The sequence below is a fragment of the Pteronotus mesoamericanus genome, unplaced genomic scaffold, assembly GCF_021234165.1.
Source record: "Pteronotus mesoamericanus isolate MK-2021 breed Mesoamerican mustached bat unplaced genomic scaffold, CSHL_Meso_final contig_65, whole genome shotgun sequence".
In the NCBI taxonomy this organism is placed as follows: domain Eukaryota; kingdom Metazoa; phylum Chordata; class Mammalia; order Chiroptera; family Mormoopidae; genus Pteronotus; species Pteronotus mesoamericanus.
This window is the reverse complement of record NW_026555228.1, coordinates 8,388,719-8,409,789: the sequence shown is the minus strand read 5'-3', so window position 1 is coordinate 8,409,789 and position 21,071 is coordinate 8,388,719. Positions and strand designations below refer to the sequence as shown.

The window sequence follows — 21,071 nt, the reverse complement described above, 5'->3', positions numbered from 1 at the left end:
TAACACATTATATAGCAAAGACTCATGGACAAAACCAAAGGGGAAGAGCTGAGGGAGGGGGCAAGGGAAAGTGGTGGGGGGTAGGCAAAGACAAATGTATTTGAAAAAAAATAAATAAAGGTTACAAATTACAAAAAAAATAAAATAACACATCATTGTTACAATCAGATTAATGAGTATTAAAGATATTGGTAAAATCAAGTATTGGTGACTGTGAAAGGAACTGGGTATTGATAGACTCTTTCTTCATCTTCTTAGAGCAATCCCTTTAGCATATCTTGCAGTACTGGTTTGGTGGAGGTATATTCTTTTAGCCTTCTTTTGTCTGGGAAACTCTTATTTCACCTTCCATTTTAATTGAGAGCCTTGCTGGGGAGAGCAGTCTTAGTTGCAGGCCTTTGCTTTTTATGACTTAGAAGATCTCTTGCCCTCCCCTTCTGACTTGCAGTGTTTCTGCTGAGAAGTGAGCTGCTTGCTGTATCAGGGCTCCCTTATATGTTACTACCTCTTTCTCCCTTTAGGATTCTCTGTTTGTCTTCGATATTTGCCATTTTAACGATGATGTGCCTTGGAGTGGGCCTCATTGGGTTCCTCTTGAATGGGACCCTTTGTGCTTCTTGGACTTGTGTGACTTTTTCTCTCCTCCAATTAGGGAAGTTTTCCATCATTACTTTTTCAAACAGGTTCTCTATCCCTTCCTCCTCCTCTTCTCCTTCTGGTATTCCTATTATACGGATATTATTATGTTTCAGGTTGTCCTGCATTTCCCTCAATGCCTCTTCATTCTTTTTGAGTCTTTTTTCATTTTCTTGCTCTTTCTGGGAGCTTTTTTCCTACCTTATCCTCCAGCTTGTTGATTTTATCCTCTGCTTCATCTAGCCTGTTTTGGATTCCTTCTACTGTGTTCTTCAATTCAGAAATGGTATTCTTCATTTCCTCTTGTCTCTTATCGATAGTTTCTATGTCCATTTTCATGCTGATATGGTTTGCAGTAAATTCCTCGTAGTTTCCCTGTAGTTTTTCATAATTCTCTCTGAGCTCACTGAGCTCATTGAGCTTCCTTAGAACCGTTGTTTGGAACTCAATATCTGGTAGTTTACGTGCCTCTCTTTCATTTAGTTCTCTTTCTGGGGATTCCTCCTTTCCCTTCAATTGGGAGGTGTTTCTTTGTCTTCCCATTATTTGCGAGACTCTTCTTTTTCGCTTCTGCTTCTTAAATTGACCTGTCTTGATTTCCTGACTTTGTGGCGTGATCTTCTATGGTAGAAGGCTGTTGTTTTTTCTTTCTGGATCTTCCTCTGATGATGTCAAATGTTGACTCCGTCTGACCTCAGGCAGTCTGTTCAAGACTTCCCGGAATCTACTGTCTGTGGCTGTCTCCTTCAGCTATTAATCTAGTCACTCTGCACTCTGCAGGTGGCTTAAACAGCACAAGGTGGAGCAGAGTCCCTCCTATGGGTGGGGTAATTGGGTCCTCTCATGCTGTTACTGCTCAGGGGAGTGGTCTCTGCCTGCACAAGATGGCTGCTGCCATCTGGGGGATGAGTCAGCACCAGGATCCTGGCGTCTACTCTCTCAATTCTCTCCCAAAGCCTCCTTCCCCAGTCTCTCCTCAGGCATCTCCAGAGACCAGGGTAAATGGCTTTGCCAGAGACCAGGGTAAATGGCTGCAAATAAAAATTTGTGTTGAACCTTTAAATGGCTCTTTGCATCTCCAGCTGCCTGTCTCTGGCAGAGAGCAAGCCTGTCGCTTTTCGCAGCTGGCTGTTGTCTGTGTACTTTTTGGACTCTGGTGGTGTAGGCTGGAGATCTCTGCTTATGGTTTAGGCCCTGCACATCTCAAGGGGATCCAACTGGCCATTTCAGTATCCTTCTGGTGCTGCCACTCATGGGCGCCCCACTCGCCTTCTTGAGTCTCTACCACACTTCTTAGCAGTTAGGTTGTGCTAAAGATGATTCTTCTGTCTGTCCGAGGTTATAAGGCTCCTCTCACACTATTGTTCAGTTGTCTGTTCCAGGTGATTTCCTCACAATTTAGTTGTAACTCCAGATTGGTCCTGGGAGGAGGTCAGTGTGATTTCCACTCACTCCTCCGCCATCTTGTATCTCCCTGGTTATATGTTAATTGCATTTTTAGTTTTATGAGAAACTACCTCTTTTCCAGTGTGCCTGTACCATTTTACTTTCCTGCCAGCTGTGTATGAGTGATCCAGTTTCTCCATATCCATTTTTCTGCTCTTTCCATTGTTCTTTCTTCCTTCTGATGCTTCATGATTCCTTCTTTCATCATATTCTTATTGATAGAAGCTTTCCTTTTACCTTTCTTTAAGAGTAAGTCTGCTGAGGACAAAATCTTTCAGTTTCCCTTTGTGTGAGAATGTCTTTATTACTTCTTCTTTACTGAAGGATAGTTTCACCCAGTATAAAATTTGTGGATGAGAATTCTTGTACTACAGCCTATTAAACTTTTTTCTTTATATAAATGCCAGGAAAAGCAGAAACCAGCCTTGAAAACTGCACTGAGTCAATGTGTTTCATAACTATTGGGAAATGACAGTGGCCAAGATACTGTCTCTTCATCCTTCCCAATTTTGTTAAGTGTGAAATGATACACATTACAAGTGACACTGTTTAATGTAGATTTAGCAACATCCTTAATGCAAATCATTGGTAGCTCTTCTTTTTATTAAGTTTTTTTATTTTGAGGTCATTTTATATTCATATGTAGTTGTAAGAAATTATACAGAGATCCTACTTATGCTTTACCCATTTTCCCCAATGATGACATCTTGCAAAACTATAGTAAAATATCACAACCAGAAGGCTGACATGGATTACATACACACGTGTGTGTGTATGTATGTACTTAGTTCTATGCAGTTGTATTCCGTTTGTCAGTGTACCTGTCCACCATCGCAATTGTGATACAGAACACTTCAAGGACCCTTCATATTGTCCTTTTATAATCACAACCACCTCCCTCTGGTAACCCTTCCCTACTACCCTGCCCCATTGAAACCCTTGGCAAGCGGTGAGCTGAACTCCCTTTCTATAATTTTGTCACTTGAGTATTGTTATTTAATTGAAATAAAGTACTACATAATCTTTTGGGCATGACTTTTTTTTTTTTTTACTAAACATAATTTCTTGAAGAGTCATACCAATTGTGGCATGTATCAATAAATAGTTTCTTCCATTTTATTATTGAGTGCTATTCCATGGTATGGATGTAAAACTGTTTTATCTGTTCACTCACTGAAGGACCTCTGAGATATTTGTAATTTTTAGCTATTTCAAGTTAAATTCTATGACCAGTCATGTACTGGTTTTTGTGTAAACATTAAGTTTATATTTCTTTGAGATGAATGCCTAAGAGGGCAGTTTTGGGTCATATGGTAATTATATGTTTAGTTTTATAAGAAACTGCTAAATATTTTTTCAGAGGTGCTGTACCATTTTACCTTCTACTCATAATATATGTAATACAATTTGTCTGCATGCACATTTCTTCTCTTTCTATTGTTCATTCTTCATGCTCAAAGATCCATTCTTTCATCATAACCTTCCTATCTGAAGACTTTCCTTTAACCTTTCTTTATAGGTAAGCCACCTGCAAGGGACAAGTTCTTTTAGTTTTCCTTCCTGTTAGAATGTCTTTATTTCCCATACATGAATGAAAGAGTTGCACTCTGTGTATAATTAACAGATGAGAGTTCTTTTCTTAAGCACTTGAAAATTGTTCTTCCTGTAGGTATGCAAGAAATAGCAGAAAACGTCCAGGAAAGCAACTGTGAGGCAATGAATTGCCCAACTTTATCAATAAATGACGGTGGGCAATGTTCTTCCTCTTCATCTATCTGCCTCCCACCTGGTGAGTTTCTAATGATAAATATTACAAATAGCACTATTTAATCTAGATGCATCAACATCCTTAATGCAAGCTAGTGGTAGCCCATTTTTTTAATTTAAACTTTTTATTTTGAAAAATCGGAGGCATAGCAACATGGAACAGACTGACAGGTGTAAGAAGGGAGGGGCTGCTGGGGTTGAAAGAAGGTGAAGGAATTAGTCAAAGGACATATGTATGCATGACCCATGGATATGGACAATGGTGTGGGTATTGCCTGAGGGAGTAGGGGGCTGTGTGGAGGGGGGTAAAGGGGGAAAAATTGGGTTGTGTGGAGGGGAGCAAAGGGGGCGAATACAGACAATTGTAATAGCATAAATGATAAAATGTTTTTTTAAAAATTAAACTTTTATTTTGAAATAAGTTTAAATTCATATGTATTGTAAGAAATAATATAAAGAGACCCTTTTATGCTTTACCCTTTTCTCTGAGTAATAGCATTATGCAAAACTATAGTAAAATATTACAACCAGGGTATTGACATTGATACTGTACAATGCACAGAAGTTCTTGAGATACCCCCAGTTTCACTTGTAGTAATTTGTGTGTCTTTATATTTACTTCTTTTTAATTTTACCAAATGAGTAAGTTTGCTATCTACAACTACAGTCAAAATACAGAACATCTCCATCCCCATACAAATGTCTCACTTTGCCATATCCACCTCTCTCAGGTCACTCTTTCCTTCCCCATTGACCATTCCCTAATGTCTGGCAAACACTTATCTCTTCAAAATGTTATGTAAAAGGAATTTTATGGTATGTAATCTTTGAAGATTGGTTTTTATTTTTTTCATTCAACACTATTCCATGAAGATCCATCCAGGCTGTCACTTGTATCAGTACTTCCTTTTTATTGCTGAATAGTTTTCCATGTGTTTGCTGCAATAGTGTTTTCAACCATTCACCCATTGAAGGACAATACTTTTTTCCCCTCCATGTTTTGGTATTAGAAGTAAAGCTTCTGTGAACATTCATGTACTGGTTTTTTATAAGTTTTAATTTCTCTTTCAAGAGTGCCAAGAGTGCAGTTGTTGAGCCTTATGGTAATAGCATGTTAGTTTTATAAGAACATGCTAAACAGTTTTCCAGAGAGGCTGTACTATTTTTCATTTTCACAAGTAATGTATGAGTGATCCAGTGTCTCCCCATCCATATTTCTGTTCTTCCCATTGTTCTTCTTCCTTCCTGAAGCTCTAGATTTTGTTCTTTCATCAAATCCTTTCTGTTTGAAGGTTTTCCTTTAGCTTTTCTGTATGGGTGAGTCAGCTGGGGACAATCTTTCAGGTTTTTAAAAAAAATTTCAGATTGCCTTTATTTCACCTGTTTTCCTAAAGGACAGTTATGCCTCATATAGAATTCACAGTTGAGAGTTTTTTTCTTTCAGAAGGTGAACACTACATACTTATCGAAGTTCCAAAAAACGAAGAAACCAGATTGGAAGTTTACCCACTTTTGGGAAATAACAGTGGCCTAGGTACTCCCTCTTCAACTTACACTTTCCAGCCTAATGTTGGTGAGTTTGAAATGATACATATTTTAAGTAGCACTGTTTTATTTAGATCTGTAAACATCCTTAATGTGAGTCAGTGGTAGCTGTTTTTAAATTCAACTTTTAGTTTTGTGGTAATTTAAGATGCACATGCTATTGTAAGAAACAGTACAGAGAGAACCCATTTATGTTTTACTCATTTCTACAAACAATAACATCTTACAAAACAATAATAGGATATCACAATCATGATATTGACCATTGCTACAATCCACAGGTTTTATTGAGATTTCTTCAGTTTAATTATATTGATTTGTGTGTATGTGTTTGTTTATTTGATTTTGTCACATGAGTAAGTTTGATGTTCATCACTATAGTCAAGATACAGAGCATTTGCATCCCCGTACAGATGCCTTACTTTGCACTTTTATTACTACAATTACCTCAGCATAACTCCCTGGATATTCATCTGACTTGCTGTGTGCATTAGTAGTTCCTTTTTTTTTTTTTATTGTTGAGGACTATTCCATGGTTTGTGTTTTGGATCACTGTTGAAGAGCATATGGATTATTTCCAGTTTTCAGTATTACAAGTAAAACTGCTATGACCATTCATGTACAGGTTTTTGTGTAAACATAAGTTTTGATTCCTCTTAGATAAACACCCAAGATGCTTGGTTGTATGGTAATAGCATTTGTAGTGTTAATATAAAACTACCAACAGTTTTCTAGAGAGGCTGTACCCTTTTACTTTTGCCAGTGATGTGTGAATTAGCCAGTTTTTCCACATGCATATATCTGTTGCTTTAGTTCTTTCTTTTCTCTGATGCTCCAAGTTTTGTTTTTTCATTACTCTTTTCTGATACGGGATATTCCTCTAGCCATTCTCAAGTGTAATCTGCCTAATGAGATATCCTTTTAGCTTTATTTCATTTGTGAGAATATCTTTATTTCCCTTTTATTCTTTTTTTAACAGTTTGACTGCTCATTACTTTTTTCAGCTTTATTGAAGGATCCTTGACAAATAAAATTGTTATATATTTAAAGTGTATAATGTGGTGGTTTGATACACATGTACATTGTGAAAGTATTCTCTCCATTGGGTTAATTAACACATCCATCACTCACAGCCTTCATGTTTTGTGCTGAGAATGCTTAAGTTCTAGTCTCTAAGCAAATTTCAATTGTACAATATAGCATTATCAAGTATAGTCACCATGTTATACATCCTCAGACTTTAGTTCATTTTATAACTCATTTTGTACCCTTTTACCAGCCTCTCCCTATTTTTCTTCCCAGCCCCTGGCAGCCACCATTCTACTCTCTGTTTCTATAAGTTTTACTTTTTCTTTTTAGATTCCACATATGTGATACCATACAGTATTTGCTTTTCTCTGTCTGGCTTATTTCACTTAGCATAATGCCCTCCAGGTCCATCCATGTTGTTCCAGATCTACTTCATTCTTGAAAGATAGTTTATGGAATTCATGGTTGAAATTTCTTGTTTTTATGTACTTGAAAATATTTTATTTATGGAAATGTTGGTAGAAGCTCAAACCAGCTTGGTAAAGAGCCCTAAGACAACAAATTATCCACTTTTATTGGAAAACAACAGTAGCCAAAACATTTCTTCACTCTCTTGCTGCATTCATCACAGTTTTGGTGGGTTTGAAATGAAATGATACTTAAGGCAGATGATGTATTTAATATAGATTTATCGACATCCTTAATGTAAAGAAGTGGTAGCTTTTTCTAATTAAAAATTAGAAAAAAAATTTCTTTTTTTATTTTCAGAAAAATTTAGCTGCATATGCAGTTGTAATAAATGATACAGAGAAATTCTGTGTTCCCATTACCCAAATTTCCCCAATGGTAAGAACTTGTAAAATGGTAGAAAATTTTCACAACCAGATATTATTGAGATGTCCCCAGTTTCACTTGTGTTAATGTGTGTGTTTAGTTCTATACAATTTTATCATATATCCTCTACCACAGGCAAGCCCCCAAACAGTTTCATCACCACTGTGACTCTTCATATTGTTCTTTGATAAGCACATCCACATCGTTCTGATTGACATTCCCCCTCACTCCCCCCCCAACTGTCTCTAGCTGCTAGTAACAACAAATCTGTTCTCTAGATCTGTAATTTTCCCCTTCAGCATTGTTATGCAGATGGATCCTGTGGTGTTTGAGATTGGCTTCTTTCCTTCAGTGTAATTCCCTGGAGACCATTCATGTTGTTGTGTTTATTACTCATTCCTTCTTTTTTATTGTTTAGTAGTATTTCATGGAATGGATGGTCCATGGTATATTTATCTGCTCACCTGTTCAAAATCTCTGGGTTTCCTGTTTTGGGCTGGTAGGGGTGAAGCTGCTAAAAATACTCATTCATAGTTTTTAATTTTGCTTTATTTCATTCATTTCATTCTTTCACACAGTTTTCATTTCTCTGGGATGAATACCCAAGAGTGCAATTTCTGGTCCTTTGGTAATTGCCTTCTTAGCTTTTGATAAGAAACTGACAATCTGCTTTCCAGTTTGGCTGTGCCATTTTCCATACCCACCAGCAATGTATGAGTGATCAGTTTCTCTGCATCCATATTTCTGCTCTTTCCATTGTTCTTTGTCCTTCTTGATGCTCCAGGATCTTTCTATTGTATCCTCTCTGTTTGAAGATTTTCCTTTAGCCATTTTTAAGTATGAATCAGTTAGTGACAAATACTTTTGGTTTCCTTTTGTCTTTAAATATCTTTATTTTTGCTTCACTACTGAAGGATAGTTTCATTGGATATAGAATATGAGGTTGAGAGTCTTTACTACAGCATTTGAAAAATGCTTCCCTTATAGAAATTATCAAAGCAGAAACCAACCAGAGAGAGAACACTCAGGTGATGAATAATGTACCATTATTGGGAAATAACAATGGTCAAGATAGCCCACATGTCATCATGCATTCTAATGCTGGTGAGTTTGAAATGATACATATTACAACCAGCACTGTTTAACTTAGATTTATTAACATCCTTAATGTGAACTAGTGGTAGTTTTTACTAATTAAAATTGATTAAAATTAATTAATTAAAAATGAAAAGTTTTACTTTGAGAAAAATTTAGCTGCACATGCAGTTGTAAGAAACAATAGAGAGATCTTGTGTACACCTTACCCAGTTTCCCCCACTGATATCTTGCAAAACTATAGTAAAATACCACAACCACGATAGAGACATTGATAGAGTCCACAGATTTTATTGAGATGTCCTTAGTTTTATTTGTATTTTTATGTGTGTTTATGTTTGTGCATGTACGTATGTTTAGTTTTATATAATTTCATGACATGAGTAGGTTTCCATATCCTCCATTAGAGTCCTGATTCAGAACATTTCCATCACTACAGAGATCTCACCTATTGCCTACTCACCTTTCGCCTTTCACCCCCTACCTCTACCCTGTCCTTGGCAACCACTAATCTACTTTCCTTCTTTATAATTTTGTCATTTCCAGAGGTTTATATAAATACACATAGTATGTAAGCTTTTGGGCTTGCCTTTTTTTCATTCAGCATAATTTCTTGGAGATTCATCTAATTGCTGTGCATATCAGTAGTTCTTTCTTTTTTATTGCTGAGTAGTATGCCATGGTATGGGTGTATTATCATTTGTTTATATGTTCACTGGTTGAAGGACATCTGGGTTGTTTCCAGTTTGGCTATCAGGAGTGAAGCTTCTATGAACACTTGTGTACAGGTTTCTGTGTGAACATCAGTTTTTCATTTCTCTGGAATAATGCTTAAGAGCACAGTGGCTGGGTCCTATGGTAATGGTAAGTAGAGTTTTGTAAAATATTGCCAAGCTGTCTTCCAGTGTAGCTGTACCATTTTGCGTTCTCACCATCCAGGTTTGAGTAACCAAGTTTCTCTGCTCTTTCCATTATTTTATATTTTTTCTTCATGCTCCGAGACTTTTTTCCTATATTATATCTTTTTGATTTGAAGATTTTTCCTTTAGCTGTTTTTAAGGATACATCAGCCAGTGACATTTTTTTTTAGTTTTCCTTTTTCTGCACATGTCTTTATTTCCCATTCATTTCTGAAGGATAGCTTTTCCTGACATAAAAATTACTGTTGAGATCTCTTGTCTTTCAGCACTTTAAAATGTTTTACTTAACAAAATGTTGTTCAAACAGACTCCAGCACAGAAATGAGGTCTGAGACGGTGATTTGCCAAACTTCAACAGTGGAAAATGGCAGTGGACAAGATACTGAAACAGAATCTTTTGTCATCACTCCTGGTTATGGTAAGCTCGGTAAGCTTTTATCTGGTAAGAAATAATACATATAAATAGCACTGTTTAACCTAGATTCATTGATATTCTTAATGTTGATGGTGATAGCTTTTAAAAAATTAAACTTTTCACTTTGAGATATTTCAGAATCACATGTAGGTGCAAGAAATAATACAGACAGATCTTGTGTACCCTTTATCTGATTTCTCTCAATAGTAATATTTTGCAAAAATATAGTAAAATATCACAACTAAGTTTTGACATTGACATTGTACAATCCACAGAACATTATGTATTTTATTTTCTTTGAAGATGTTGTAAATGGTATATTTTAAATTTTTGTTTACACATGTTCATTGTCAGTATATAGAAATGAACTTGAATTTTGAATGTTGATCTTGTATCCTATGACCTTGCTGAGCTCAGTTTTAGAAGCCATTTGTGGTAATTCTTTGGGATTTTCTATGTAGCTATATTTCTTGTATTATACCATGTACAAATAGGGACCGTTTTATTTCTTCCTGTCCAACCTATATACCTTTTACTCCTTTTATTCATTTTTCTTACATTATTGCAGTAGCTAGAAATTCCAGTGTTATGCTGAATAAGAGTGGTGAGAATGTACATCTTTGCATTGTTTCTTATCTTAGGGGGAAAGCATTTAGTCTTTCACCATTTAGTATGATGTTAACTGTAGGTTTTTGATAGATAATTTGTATTAACTTGAGGTAGTTTCCCTCTATTCCTAAGTTGCTGAGAGTTTTTATCATGAATTGGTATAAATAATTAATATTATAATGGATACATTATTTGGTTTGTTTTATAAATATTTGATTAAGAATTTTTGTGTTCAAGTTCATGAAAGATACTGGTTCTGTATTTTTCTTTTTCTTGTACTGTCTCTGTCTGGTTTTAGTATTAGATTATATTAGCTTCATAAAATCAGTAAAAATTTCCTCTTCTTCGATTTTATGGAAGAGTATATGAAAAATTAGTGTCAGTTTTTTAAATGTTTGCTAAAAACCTCCAGTAAAATCATTTTGGCGTATACATTCCTTTTTGGGAGCTTTACAATTACAAGCTTAATTTCTTTGATGGTTATAGGACTATTTAGATTATCTATGTCATCTTGGTTGAGATTTGGCATTTGTAATTCTGAGGGAATTTAATTTCTTCTAAGGTATTAAATTTATGCATGTAAACTAGTTTATAGTGTTCTCTATTATCCTTTTAATGCTGCTGAATCTTTAGTGATATACTGTTTCATGTTTTGTATCATCTCTTTTTATTTTTGTATGTCTTTCTAGAGGTTTATTTGCTTTATTAATCTTTTTTGAGGCATCCGTTTTTGCTTCAGTGATTGCCTGTTTTCATATTTTCTGTTTTATTGATTTCTGCTCTTTATTATTTCATCCTTTTATTTATTTTGGATTTATTTTACTTTTCTTAGTTTTTGGTGTAGGAGCTTAGATTATAGATTTGAGACCTCTCTTTTCTAATGTAAGCATTTAGGGCTATAAGTTTCACTTTTAGTATTGGTTTAGTCGCATCCTATATATTTTGATGTGTTGTTTGTCATTAGGTGTTTTTTAGTTTCTTAAAAATTTTTATTGTATTTTTCCATTACCATTTAGCCCCCTTATACCATTTCCCCCCATGCAATCACCACACTGTTGTCCATGTCCACAAGTCCTTTTTCCTTTTTGCTCAATCTCTCTACCCCCGCACTCCCTCTTTGCTGTCATTCTGCTCTGTATCTATGAGTCTGTTGCTCTTTTCCTTGTTAGTTCAGTTTGTTCATTAGATTCCATGTATGAGTGAAATCATATGGTACTTGTCTTTCTCTGACTGTCTTATTTCACTTAGCATAATGTTTCCAGGTCCATCCATACCATTACAAAGGGTAAAATTTTCTTTCTTTTTTCTTTTTTACGGCTGAGTAGTATTCCATTGTGTAAATGTCCCATCATTGTTTTATCCACTCATCTATTGATGCACACTTGGGCTGCTTCCATAGCTTGGTGATTGTAAATAAGGCTGCAATGAACATAGGGATGCTATGTTCTTTCAAATTAATGTTTTGGGTTCCTTCAGATATATTTCTAGAAGTGGGATTGCTGGGTCAAAAGGCAGATCCATTTTTAATTTTGCATTGTTGGTGGGAATGCAGACTGGTGAAGTCATTAAGTCTTAATGTATTTTATTTCCTGAAAACTTTGTCTTTGATATATGTATAATTTAGAAGTATGCCGTTTAATTTTCAAGTGTTTAAAAATTTTCTTCTTGTCTTTATATTATTGATTTCTAGTTTGATCCCATTATGGTCATAAAATCCACTCTATATGATTTTGTTTCTTTTAAATATGTTGAGATTTTTTTTTTCCCTCTGGCACAGGATGTGGTCTATCTTGGTGAATGATCCACGGGTGTTTGACAAAAATGTATTTGCTTTTATTGGGTGGATGTTCTATGATGAGAATCTTGTTGGTTAATTGTGTTCTTCCAGTCTTCTCTATCCTTACTGATTTTTTTGGTCTGGTTTTTCCATCAGTTGCTCAGAGGGGGTTGTTGAGGTCCTCCACTGTAATTATGGATTTGATTATTTCTCTTTCTAGCTCTTTCTCTTTTTGCTTAATGTGTTTTGAGACTCTTTTGTTAGGTATGTTGAGGATTATTATGTCTTCCTGGGAGTTGATCTTCTCATCCTTATTTGCCTTTAGTAACTTCCTTTGTTCTGAAGTATACTTTATCTGATATTAGTATAGCTGCTCTGTTCTTCTTTGATTAATATTTGCATAGTATATATTTTTCTATCTTTTTACTTTCAATCTACCTATGTCATTGAATTTGTAGAGTTTCCTGTAAACAGCATAGAACTGGGTCTTGTTTTTTATCTACTTTATCAATTGTCACCATTTAATTGATATGGTTAGGGCATTTACATTTAAGGCTATTACTGATATCTTAGGGCTTTAGTCTGCCATTTTATTATTTTTCACTTTGTTTTTCCTGTTTGTCATGGCCCTCTTTCTTGCCTTCCTGTGGGTTACCTGAACATTTTCTAGTATTTCATCTTGATATGTTTATGTTTTGGATTGTATTGCTTTATACAGTTTTCCTATTTGTTGCTGTGGATGTTACCATATACCTCTACTGGTATCAACATTTTACCACTCAGAATTAAGTGTTGAAACTCTAATTCTACTCGAGTTCCTTTGCTCTCCTTACTTTTAACTATTATTTTTTAGGTGTCAGATGGTGTTTTCATTTTTGTTTTAGTTATCACATATGATTTACAAAACTCATGATAGTATTATATTTACTCATATTTCTGCTTTTCCTGTTCTTTATTCTTTTTTTATTGTTGAATAATATTCTATGTTATCATATTTACCGCAATTTGTTTAACCATTCACCTGTTGAAGGACGTCTGGGTTGTTTATAGACTTTGGCTATCAAGAATAAAGGTACTAAGAACACTCATGTCTTAGCATGACACTCAGGTTTTTGTGTCACCATGAGCTTTTATTTCTTTGAGATAAAAGCCCAAGAGAGAATTGCTGTGCCATGTGGTGATTGCAGGTTTAGTTTTATAAGAAACTGCCAAACTGTTTTCTGGTGTGGCTGTTCTCATCATCAGTGTATGAATGATTAAGTTTCTGTGCATGCATATTGCTCTTTATATTGTTCTTTTTTCCTTCCTGGTGCTCCAGGATTCCTTCTGTCATCATAACTGTTCTGTTTGAAAATATTTCTTTACCCAGTCTTTAAGAGCAGTTCTGCTAGGACAAACATGTTTCATTTTCTTTTGTCTGAGAATGTGTTATTTCCCTTCATACCTGAAGAATAGTTTTCTAGATATAGCATTTACAGTTTAGGGTTCTTTTCTTTCAGCACTTTTGCCTTTAGATATATTTGTAAAAGCAAAGAGCATGGAGAACAGCAATGGAACAATGATTTTTTCAACTGTATCAAAAAATGACAATAGCCATGGCTCTTCCTCATCATCTCACTCCATCCCTTTACATGTTGGTGAGTATGAAATTACACGTATTATAAGTAGTACTATTTAACCTCTATTCTTCAACATTCTTGATTCAAGCTAATGGACGCTTTTTTTCATTTTCTATTTTGAGGGCTGTTTTTAGGTGATGATGACTAACTTTTATTGAGTGAACATTATGTGCAAGGCACTGTGCTAATCACCTGACATACCTCTTCTCCATTAATAGTCCCCATGATGTAGGTGCTTTTATTACCCTCATTCCCAAAGTCACAGAACTGGTGTGTGGCAGTTCTGGAACTCGAACCCAGTTTTCTCTGACTTTAAGCTTGTGTTCCTTAGTAGTCTCCTGTATTGCTAGCCAAGCCACAGTGGTGGAGATGATGAGACCCCAGGTTTTCTGGCCTCCAAGGGCAAGCCTCCTTAATATTTTATATTTTGTGTCTCTACTTCTAAATAGCTAATCTCTTATTAATATCTTAGCACAGAGCTTAGGAAACTTTTTCTGTAAAGGGCAAGAGAACAACTATTTTAGGCTTTGTGGGTCATCTGGGGTCTGTATTCAACTCTGCAGCTATAGCATGAAAACAGCCACAGAGGTAGGGAAATGAATGGGTGTGGCTGTGTGCTAATACGACTTTTAAAAAAACCGGTGGTGGGATTGGCCTGTGGACTGCAGTTTGGTGACTCCAGCCCTAGAGACCCTTTTCTTTTAAATAATTTCGTTACTCAAACTAGAAGAAACTTTAAAAATTGTGCTTTTTGAACCAAATGGGCACTCTGGTATGCTGTTGGTAGAAGTATAAATTGGTGAAACTTTCTGAAGGGAAATTTGTATAAAAATTCATAGAACTATTTATGCCAGTTGACTCGGCAATGCTACTTCTATCTGAAGATATTATTTAAAAAAAAATTTGTATTAAAATTTTAGTACAAAAACTTCTTTATAGAATCATGAATAATTGGAAACAGAAAAATAAGCAACCATAAAGAATTGGTTAAGTAACTGCTGGTATATTCATGGTATGTGAAGCAGTAAAACATGGGCTCCTGTCAGAATGCCTAGGTTCCAATCCCAACCCTGTCACCTTCAGCCACTTCTCTAACCTAAATATTAGTTTCTTTATCTGTAAAGTGACAGAAACCATAGTACCTACTTCATAGAATTGTGAGAATCAAATAGGATACTTCATTTAAAGCTCCTAACACAATTCTCAGAGTATAAGTGCAACACAAATGTCACCCAACAGGAAAATCATGATGACAGGGATGCAGAGTTGGAAAGACAAAAGAAAATGAGAAAAATGCTCAAAATATAATATTAACAGAAAAATCAGGATTCAAACTATATATAATGTATGATTTCAATTCTGTGTTTAGAAAAAAAGAAATAGAAAAAAATAATAGAAGACATTAGCAGAAGATGAATGGTTCAGAGTACCTGTCTTATAGACAGAGAGATTTAGATATTAAAACTGGCTCTATAGCCCTGGCGGTGTGGCTCATTTGGTTGGAGCATTGACCTATAAACCAAAAACTCGCAGGTTCAGTTCCCCTTCAGGGCACATGCCTAGGTTGTAGGTTCAGTGCCTGGTCCGGGCATGTAGAGAGGCAACCGATCAATGTTTCTTTTTCACGTCAATGTTTTTCTACCTCTTTCTGTCCTTTCTTTCCCCTCTCTGTAGGGTCAATAAGCATGTCCTTGGGTGACGATAAAAAAACAAACAAAAACAAAACTGGCTCTATAACCAGCAGTGTGATCTTGTTCAAATAACTTATTTTCTCTAGGCCTTAATTTCCTCATCTTCTAAGTGGGATTAAGTTTGTTAGGATGATAAACTGAGCTTATAGATGTAAAATATCCAGCAGAGTGCCCGTTATATAGTAGATATGCTATTTTTAAATTTTCTTAATTATAGTCACCCATACTTTCCAAATTATATTCAGGAAACATATACTTACCCAGTAATATAGCTCTGAGTCTTCTTTAACAATATCAAAGGGAGCAATGAAATCTCAGAGCAAAATGTTTACATATGTACCTGTGGCCTAAGAACTAAATTTATTCAAGACAATGAACAAACTGAAGACTTTATTTTAAAAGATGAAAAATGCTAACAATTATACAGATGACATCAAATAACTCCTTTAAGGAAAAGAATAGATAAGTATAGGAAAAAAAATTCACTCAAGTAGAAATTTGTGAATTAGAAATCAATTAGGTTAGTTTTCTTGGGCACTTTCATGGTAGCCTTGCCTGAAAACACAAGGATTTTACTTGTTTCCTATATTTTTAAAGGGTATCTTGGTAATCCAGAAAGAAACATCACAATTCTTAAGATGCATTTGATGAACGCTCAAAAGAAGCGTGAACCGAAGCATGCGGCCCGCTACTTGGCTCGCATTTTGTTCTCCAAGGAAGTCCTGGTTTGCAGCTCAGTAGGTACCAATCCATACCTATCAAATCTTAGAAACCGCCAACCCCTAGATCCAAACAAGTTGGCTGCAATAAGAGGTATGTAAAGGCATTATGGAATCTTGTTTTATCATAATTTGGTCATTTGATGCACGTTATTAGTAGTTGAAGAAGTAATGATGAAGTATTGGTAAATCTTAGAACTGTCCATTTTTTCACCTGTCTGAGCCATATTATACAATTTAATAGTATGTAATGGGTACGACTTCTAAAGAATAAAACTTGTCCATAGACTGGTGGAATAAGACAGGCTTTATTGATTATAGTTACTATGGTTAGTACTTAGCCAGTTCTTCAGTGCTGAAAATTGATACTAAAAAACAAAGAAAAAGCCAAAAAATAAATGTGGGAAAATAAAACAAATTTCAGTGCTAGAAACTGGCAACACAGAAGTAGAATTTCGTGATTAATCTACTTTAGCCTCCTGCTTTCCAGAAATGTGTATGGAGGTCCTAGAACTCATAGACACTGAGTATATAAAGATAAGTATTTCTGCCTGCAAGGAGTTCACAGTTTACAAAGGGATAAGTTGAGGGGAACAATCAATTCCAATCCAATGTGGTAATGCTGTGAATGCTCCGAGAGTACAGCTACTACTTTGAGGGCATTAGGGATGGCTTACTAAGGACAAGACATTTGAGCTGGATTTGGAAGGATTCCTTACTTAAGTAAAGAAAATAGGAAGGATATTCTAGGCAAAGGGAATAACTTATGGGGAAGTCAGACATGTAATGTGCACAAATAAACCATGGTTTAATAATATTTTGCAATAATATTATTTCCTCTTTACAAGTTTCCTTTTATCTTTAGTTTGAACTTATCCATAGGGTCATTAAATGACATTAGCACCCTGAAATAGTTGACTTTTTTTACACACTTTTTAAGTACCAAAATCTCATTACTGGCTCCCTTGGTTAGTGTTTTTGGGAATCTCACATTAGAAGAAATGAGATATTCAACAACGCATCCTCTTTGGGTAGAATTTGTAAACTGTCAGAGTTATAAAAAAGAATGACAATTAAAAATAGAAAATTTCAGTGAAAATACTGAATAAAAATTTTCTTGTCAATTTCTTTGTTAACTTTTTTGCTTTCTGCTATTTGCAGAGTATCTGGCAACAGTTTTTCCCAACCATGATTTGCGTGAAGGTGGAAGAGAGTGGAGAGCCTGTCTTAGCTATATCAGTGCTCTGATCCGCTATTTATGTTCTACAGTCAGAGAAACACGAGTAAGTTATTTTTCATCTAAATATGGTCACTGCTGTACAAATACATACTGTATACAACTCCAGAACCAAAAGCACAATACACAGGATCTTCAGGCATGTGGTCAAAATCTTGTTTATTTAATTTAGGGGCAAGATATGTTCTCTCAAAAGCATACTACTTGTTATTTCACTCTTTTCTGTTTATGCTCCATAAAAATCTCCCAAAGATAAAAATATATCAGATATAGTGTTATAATTAGTATGTTTGAACCCAAAGGCTATACTAGAAAACAAGTTTCAGCTACAGAGATGTTTGACAAATCTTTTTCAGTATCCCACTGAGTAACACATGAAAGAGCAGAGCGTGGTGCTGCTTAGCTGTGCTAACAATAGTTAAGGATGGTGCAGGAGAAAAGGAAAGCACTATTACTTCTTCATCTTCAGTGATGGTAGAACCTAGTAAGAATAGTGCATATCACGAGATTAAGCTGTCACAGATATTTTATATCCTGTATAGTTACGTGGTAAATGAGAGCCTGGCTTCCCTCTCATCCATTCTATATTCAAAATCTATTAGAGACTTTTTAACACAAATGGGCCAGTAGGGAAGAGTATCAATATCTATTGCCTTCTCCTGACAAACTTAACAATAATTCCTAATTTCCACTCACTTCTCTAAAAACCCCATTTTATTCTTAACCATGTCTGGTCACTCCTGTATCTCTAGAGTAACTTTATGGAAACTATTTGCCAAGAATATTTGTAGCTGAGCTTATGTTTTTCTGGTGAATGACTTGAATTCAGTGATAGCTCAAGCACCATCTGTCTGAAACCAAATTTGCTTATTTTTCACATTCCCTTTTATAGCCTACAAAAATTGCACCCTAAACATTTGAATGTAAAATTAAGATACTGCCTGGAAAGTGGTAATTTGCACATTTGCTTAGACATCAGAAGAGAAGCAGCATCTGCCAAGAGCCTGCTGTGTACTTGCTTAGGAGTAGGATAGGTCCTTGCCACTCAAAGTGGGTCCATGGACCAGCAGGAGCAACACTGGAAAGCTTGTGAGAAATTCAGCTTTGAGTTCTACACCAGACTCACTGATGCAGAATTTGCATTTTAGCAATATCCCCAGGTGATTTGTGTGCACATTAGAATTTGAGAAGCCCTGACCTACAGTAGTGGTTGTCAACCCTGGGTACATACTAGAATCACATGAGACACTTTTTAAAAAAGATATTAACCCCTGAGCTCCCTCACTCCGTGCACTAGCGGTTCTGATTGGATTTGCTGAAAGTGAACCTCAGCAGAGCTTTTTAATTTTTTAAGATCCCTAAGGTAATTAAAATGTTCATATGTATAGCCAAATTTGAAAGCCATTGGGGAAAGAGAAACAAAAAAACATTTAAAAACAAACAAAAGTTGTGATCTTCCAGAAACTCATTTATTCATGAAATGTTTATTTTCTGCCAACAATTATCATTCAGTTCATTAGCTAGAGCTACCAAGTCCCCAAGAAGCAACAGTCGTGGCAGCTTGAGGAATAATCCACACCTTTACCTCTTTGATCATAGCACGCAGTGTCTTCGGGCTTCAGTTCATCTGATTAGACAGTTGCTCCCCCTGTAGCCTGGGGGGCCTGGGTAGATGATGGAACATGTCCGTACTTTCTCACTATGGGACTTTGTTTATAGATACAATTTTGTGTTTCACCAGGAAACTGTCACCACCAACTCCAGTATACCAGCATCTGCATATTCGAATGATAATAGGGATGGCGATGGTGGTGAAGGCAGTTCCCAGCTATTGCAGCAAGCAGATCTCTCAGAAGCAAGAGCAAGCGGGAATTATCAGCCAAACAGCAGTGCTGTCCCTGAAGGAGTTGAAGAATCTTCCACTAGTGATTCACCTGTACCTTGTGGAGCACTGAGTGAGTTTTAAAATATGTTCTCCTGATATTGAATCTGGCTGATTCTTTTATGGGGCTTATTTTACTGTTTTTCTACTTTATGTATGTTTGAAATTTTTCATAATAAGAAATCTAAACAACCTAATCTCTTTTATTAATGAGTTATTGAAATATAGATACCCAGTTCTGAGACTGATAGGTTTTTTTAAATTATTTTTTTTATTTTTATTGTTTTTTTAAATGTTTTTTTTATTTACTTTTTAAATACATTTGTCTCTGCCTCCCCCCGCTTTCCCTTGCCCCCTCTCACCTTCCCTCCCTCAGCTCTTCCCCTTTGGTTTTGTCCATCAGTCCTTGCTATATGTTCCTTGACTTTCCCCTTCCCTTCCCTTTCCCTACCCCCCCCTTCTCTCTTGTCTCTGTTGATTTCTTTTCCTTTCAGTGATAGTTTTAACATTAAGCGAAATCTGTTATTTTTCTTTTGGACAGCAGTTCTCAGCCAGCTCCTTTGACCCACGTGAACTCTCAGGTTAGGCACCCTGCTCTGCAGGTAAAGACGAAGGAGCTACAGCTGGCTGAGACAAAAGCAATTCAGGGGTCTTGCTCTGTGTGCTGAGCCCGTTGTGGTGTTCTATAAAGAGTTTTTGCATGAATTAATGAATCCCATTCCTCAGAACATTGTACCCACATGCTAGCTGTGTGTTGGAGATGCACCCTGCTTCATTAGTGTCAAGTGGCAGTGGGTTCTCTAGGTGACTCATGCTTCCCAATGACCCCTCCCCAGAACTCTGGGGCTTAGGAATACCTGAGGTAGCAAAACTATCTTCTGTCTTTCCCCTGTCCCCTATGTTAACACTAAGTAGAACATTACCTGTGAAACTATTCATATAAAATTATTTTTCTCTGACTTTATTTCTTCTTCTTTTTAATTGAATTTATTGGTGACATTGGTTAATAAAATTGTGGAGGTTTCAGGTGTGCAATTCTATAATACATCATCTGTATATTGTATTACGTGTTCATTCACCATCCCAAATCAAATCTCTTTCCATCACCATTTATCTTGTCTATACCCTCTTCCACTTCCCCACCCACCTTTCCCTCTGATAATCACTATACTGTTCTTTGTGTCTGTGAGTTTGTTTTTTCTTAATCCCTTCACCTTTTTCACCCAGCCCAGCAAGTTCCCTCCCCTCTGACAGCTGTCAGTCTGTTCTCTATGTATGAGTCTGTTTCTGTTTTAGTTGTTTATTTTGTTCATTAGATTCAAAATATGAATGAAGTCATATAGTATTTGTTTTTCTCTGACTGGCTTATTTCACATAGCATAATGCTCTCCAGGTCCCTCCATGCTGTTGCAAAGGGTAAGATTTCCTTCTTTTTTAAGGCCGAGTAGTACTCCATTGTGTAAGCGTACCACAGCTGTTTTATCCACTCATCCATTGAAGGGCACTTGGGCTCCTTCTAAATCTTGGTTATTGTAACACTGCAATAAACATGGGGTGCATATATTCTTTCTAATCAGTGTTTTGGGTTTCTTTGGGTATATTCCCAGCAGTGGAATCACTGGATCAAAAGGCAGATCCATTTTTAATTTTTTGAGGAAACTCCATACTGTTTTCCACAGTGGCTGCACCAGTCTGCATTCCTACCAACAATACCCAAGGGTTCCCTTTCTCCATGTCTTCACCAACACTTTTTGAAATGATACATTTTTATAGTATATTTTTCCATTATCAAAGTAATATAACTACTGTATTTGTTAAGGTTGTACATGGTAGAAACAGACTTTGGCCAA

The 21,071-nt window shown here is 35.9% G+C and overlaps 1 protein-coding gene across 1 annotated transcript in view; it reads left to right on the top strand.

Moving 5' to 3' along the window:
- The window catches only part of BEND2 (BEN domain containing 2), a 42,214-nt gene that overhangs the window by 14,432 nt on the left and 6,711 nt on the right, over positions 1–21,071 (top strand). The window contains exons 8-13 of the mRNA XM_054581000.1: positions 8,245–8,361; positions 9,580–9,690; positions 13,573–13,710; positions 15,981–16,196; positions 17,264–17,385; positions 19,081–19,294. Of these exons, the coding sequence (XP_054436975.1) occupies positions 8,245–8,361; positions 9,580–9,690; positions 13,573–13,710; positions 15,981–16,196; positions 17,264–17,385; positions 19,081–19,294 (918 nt within the window). The remainder of the gene's footprint in view (positions 1–8,244; positions 8,362–9,579; positions 9,691–13,572; positions 13,711–15,980; positions 16,197–17,263; positions 17,386–19,080; positions 19,295–21,071) is intronic.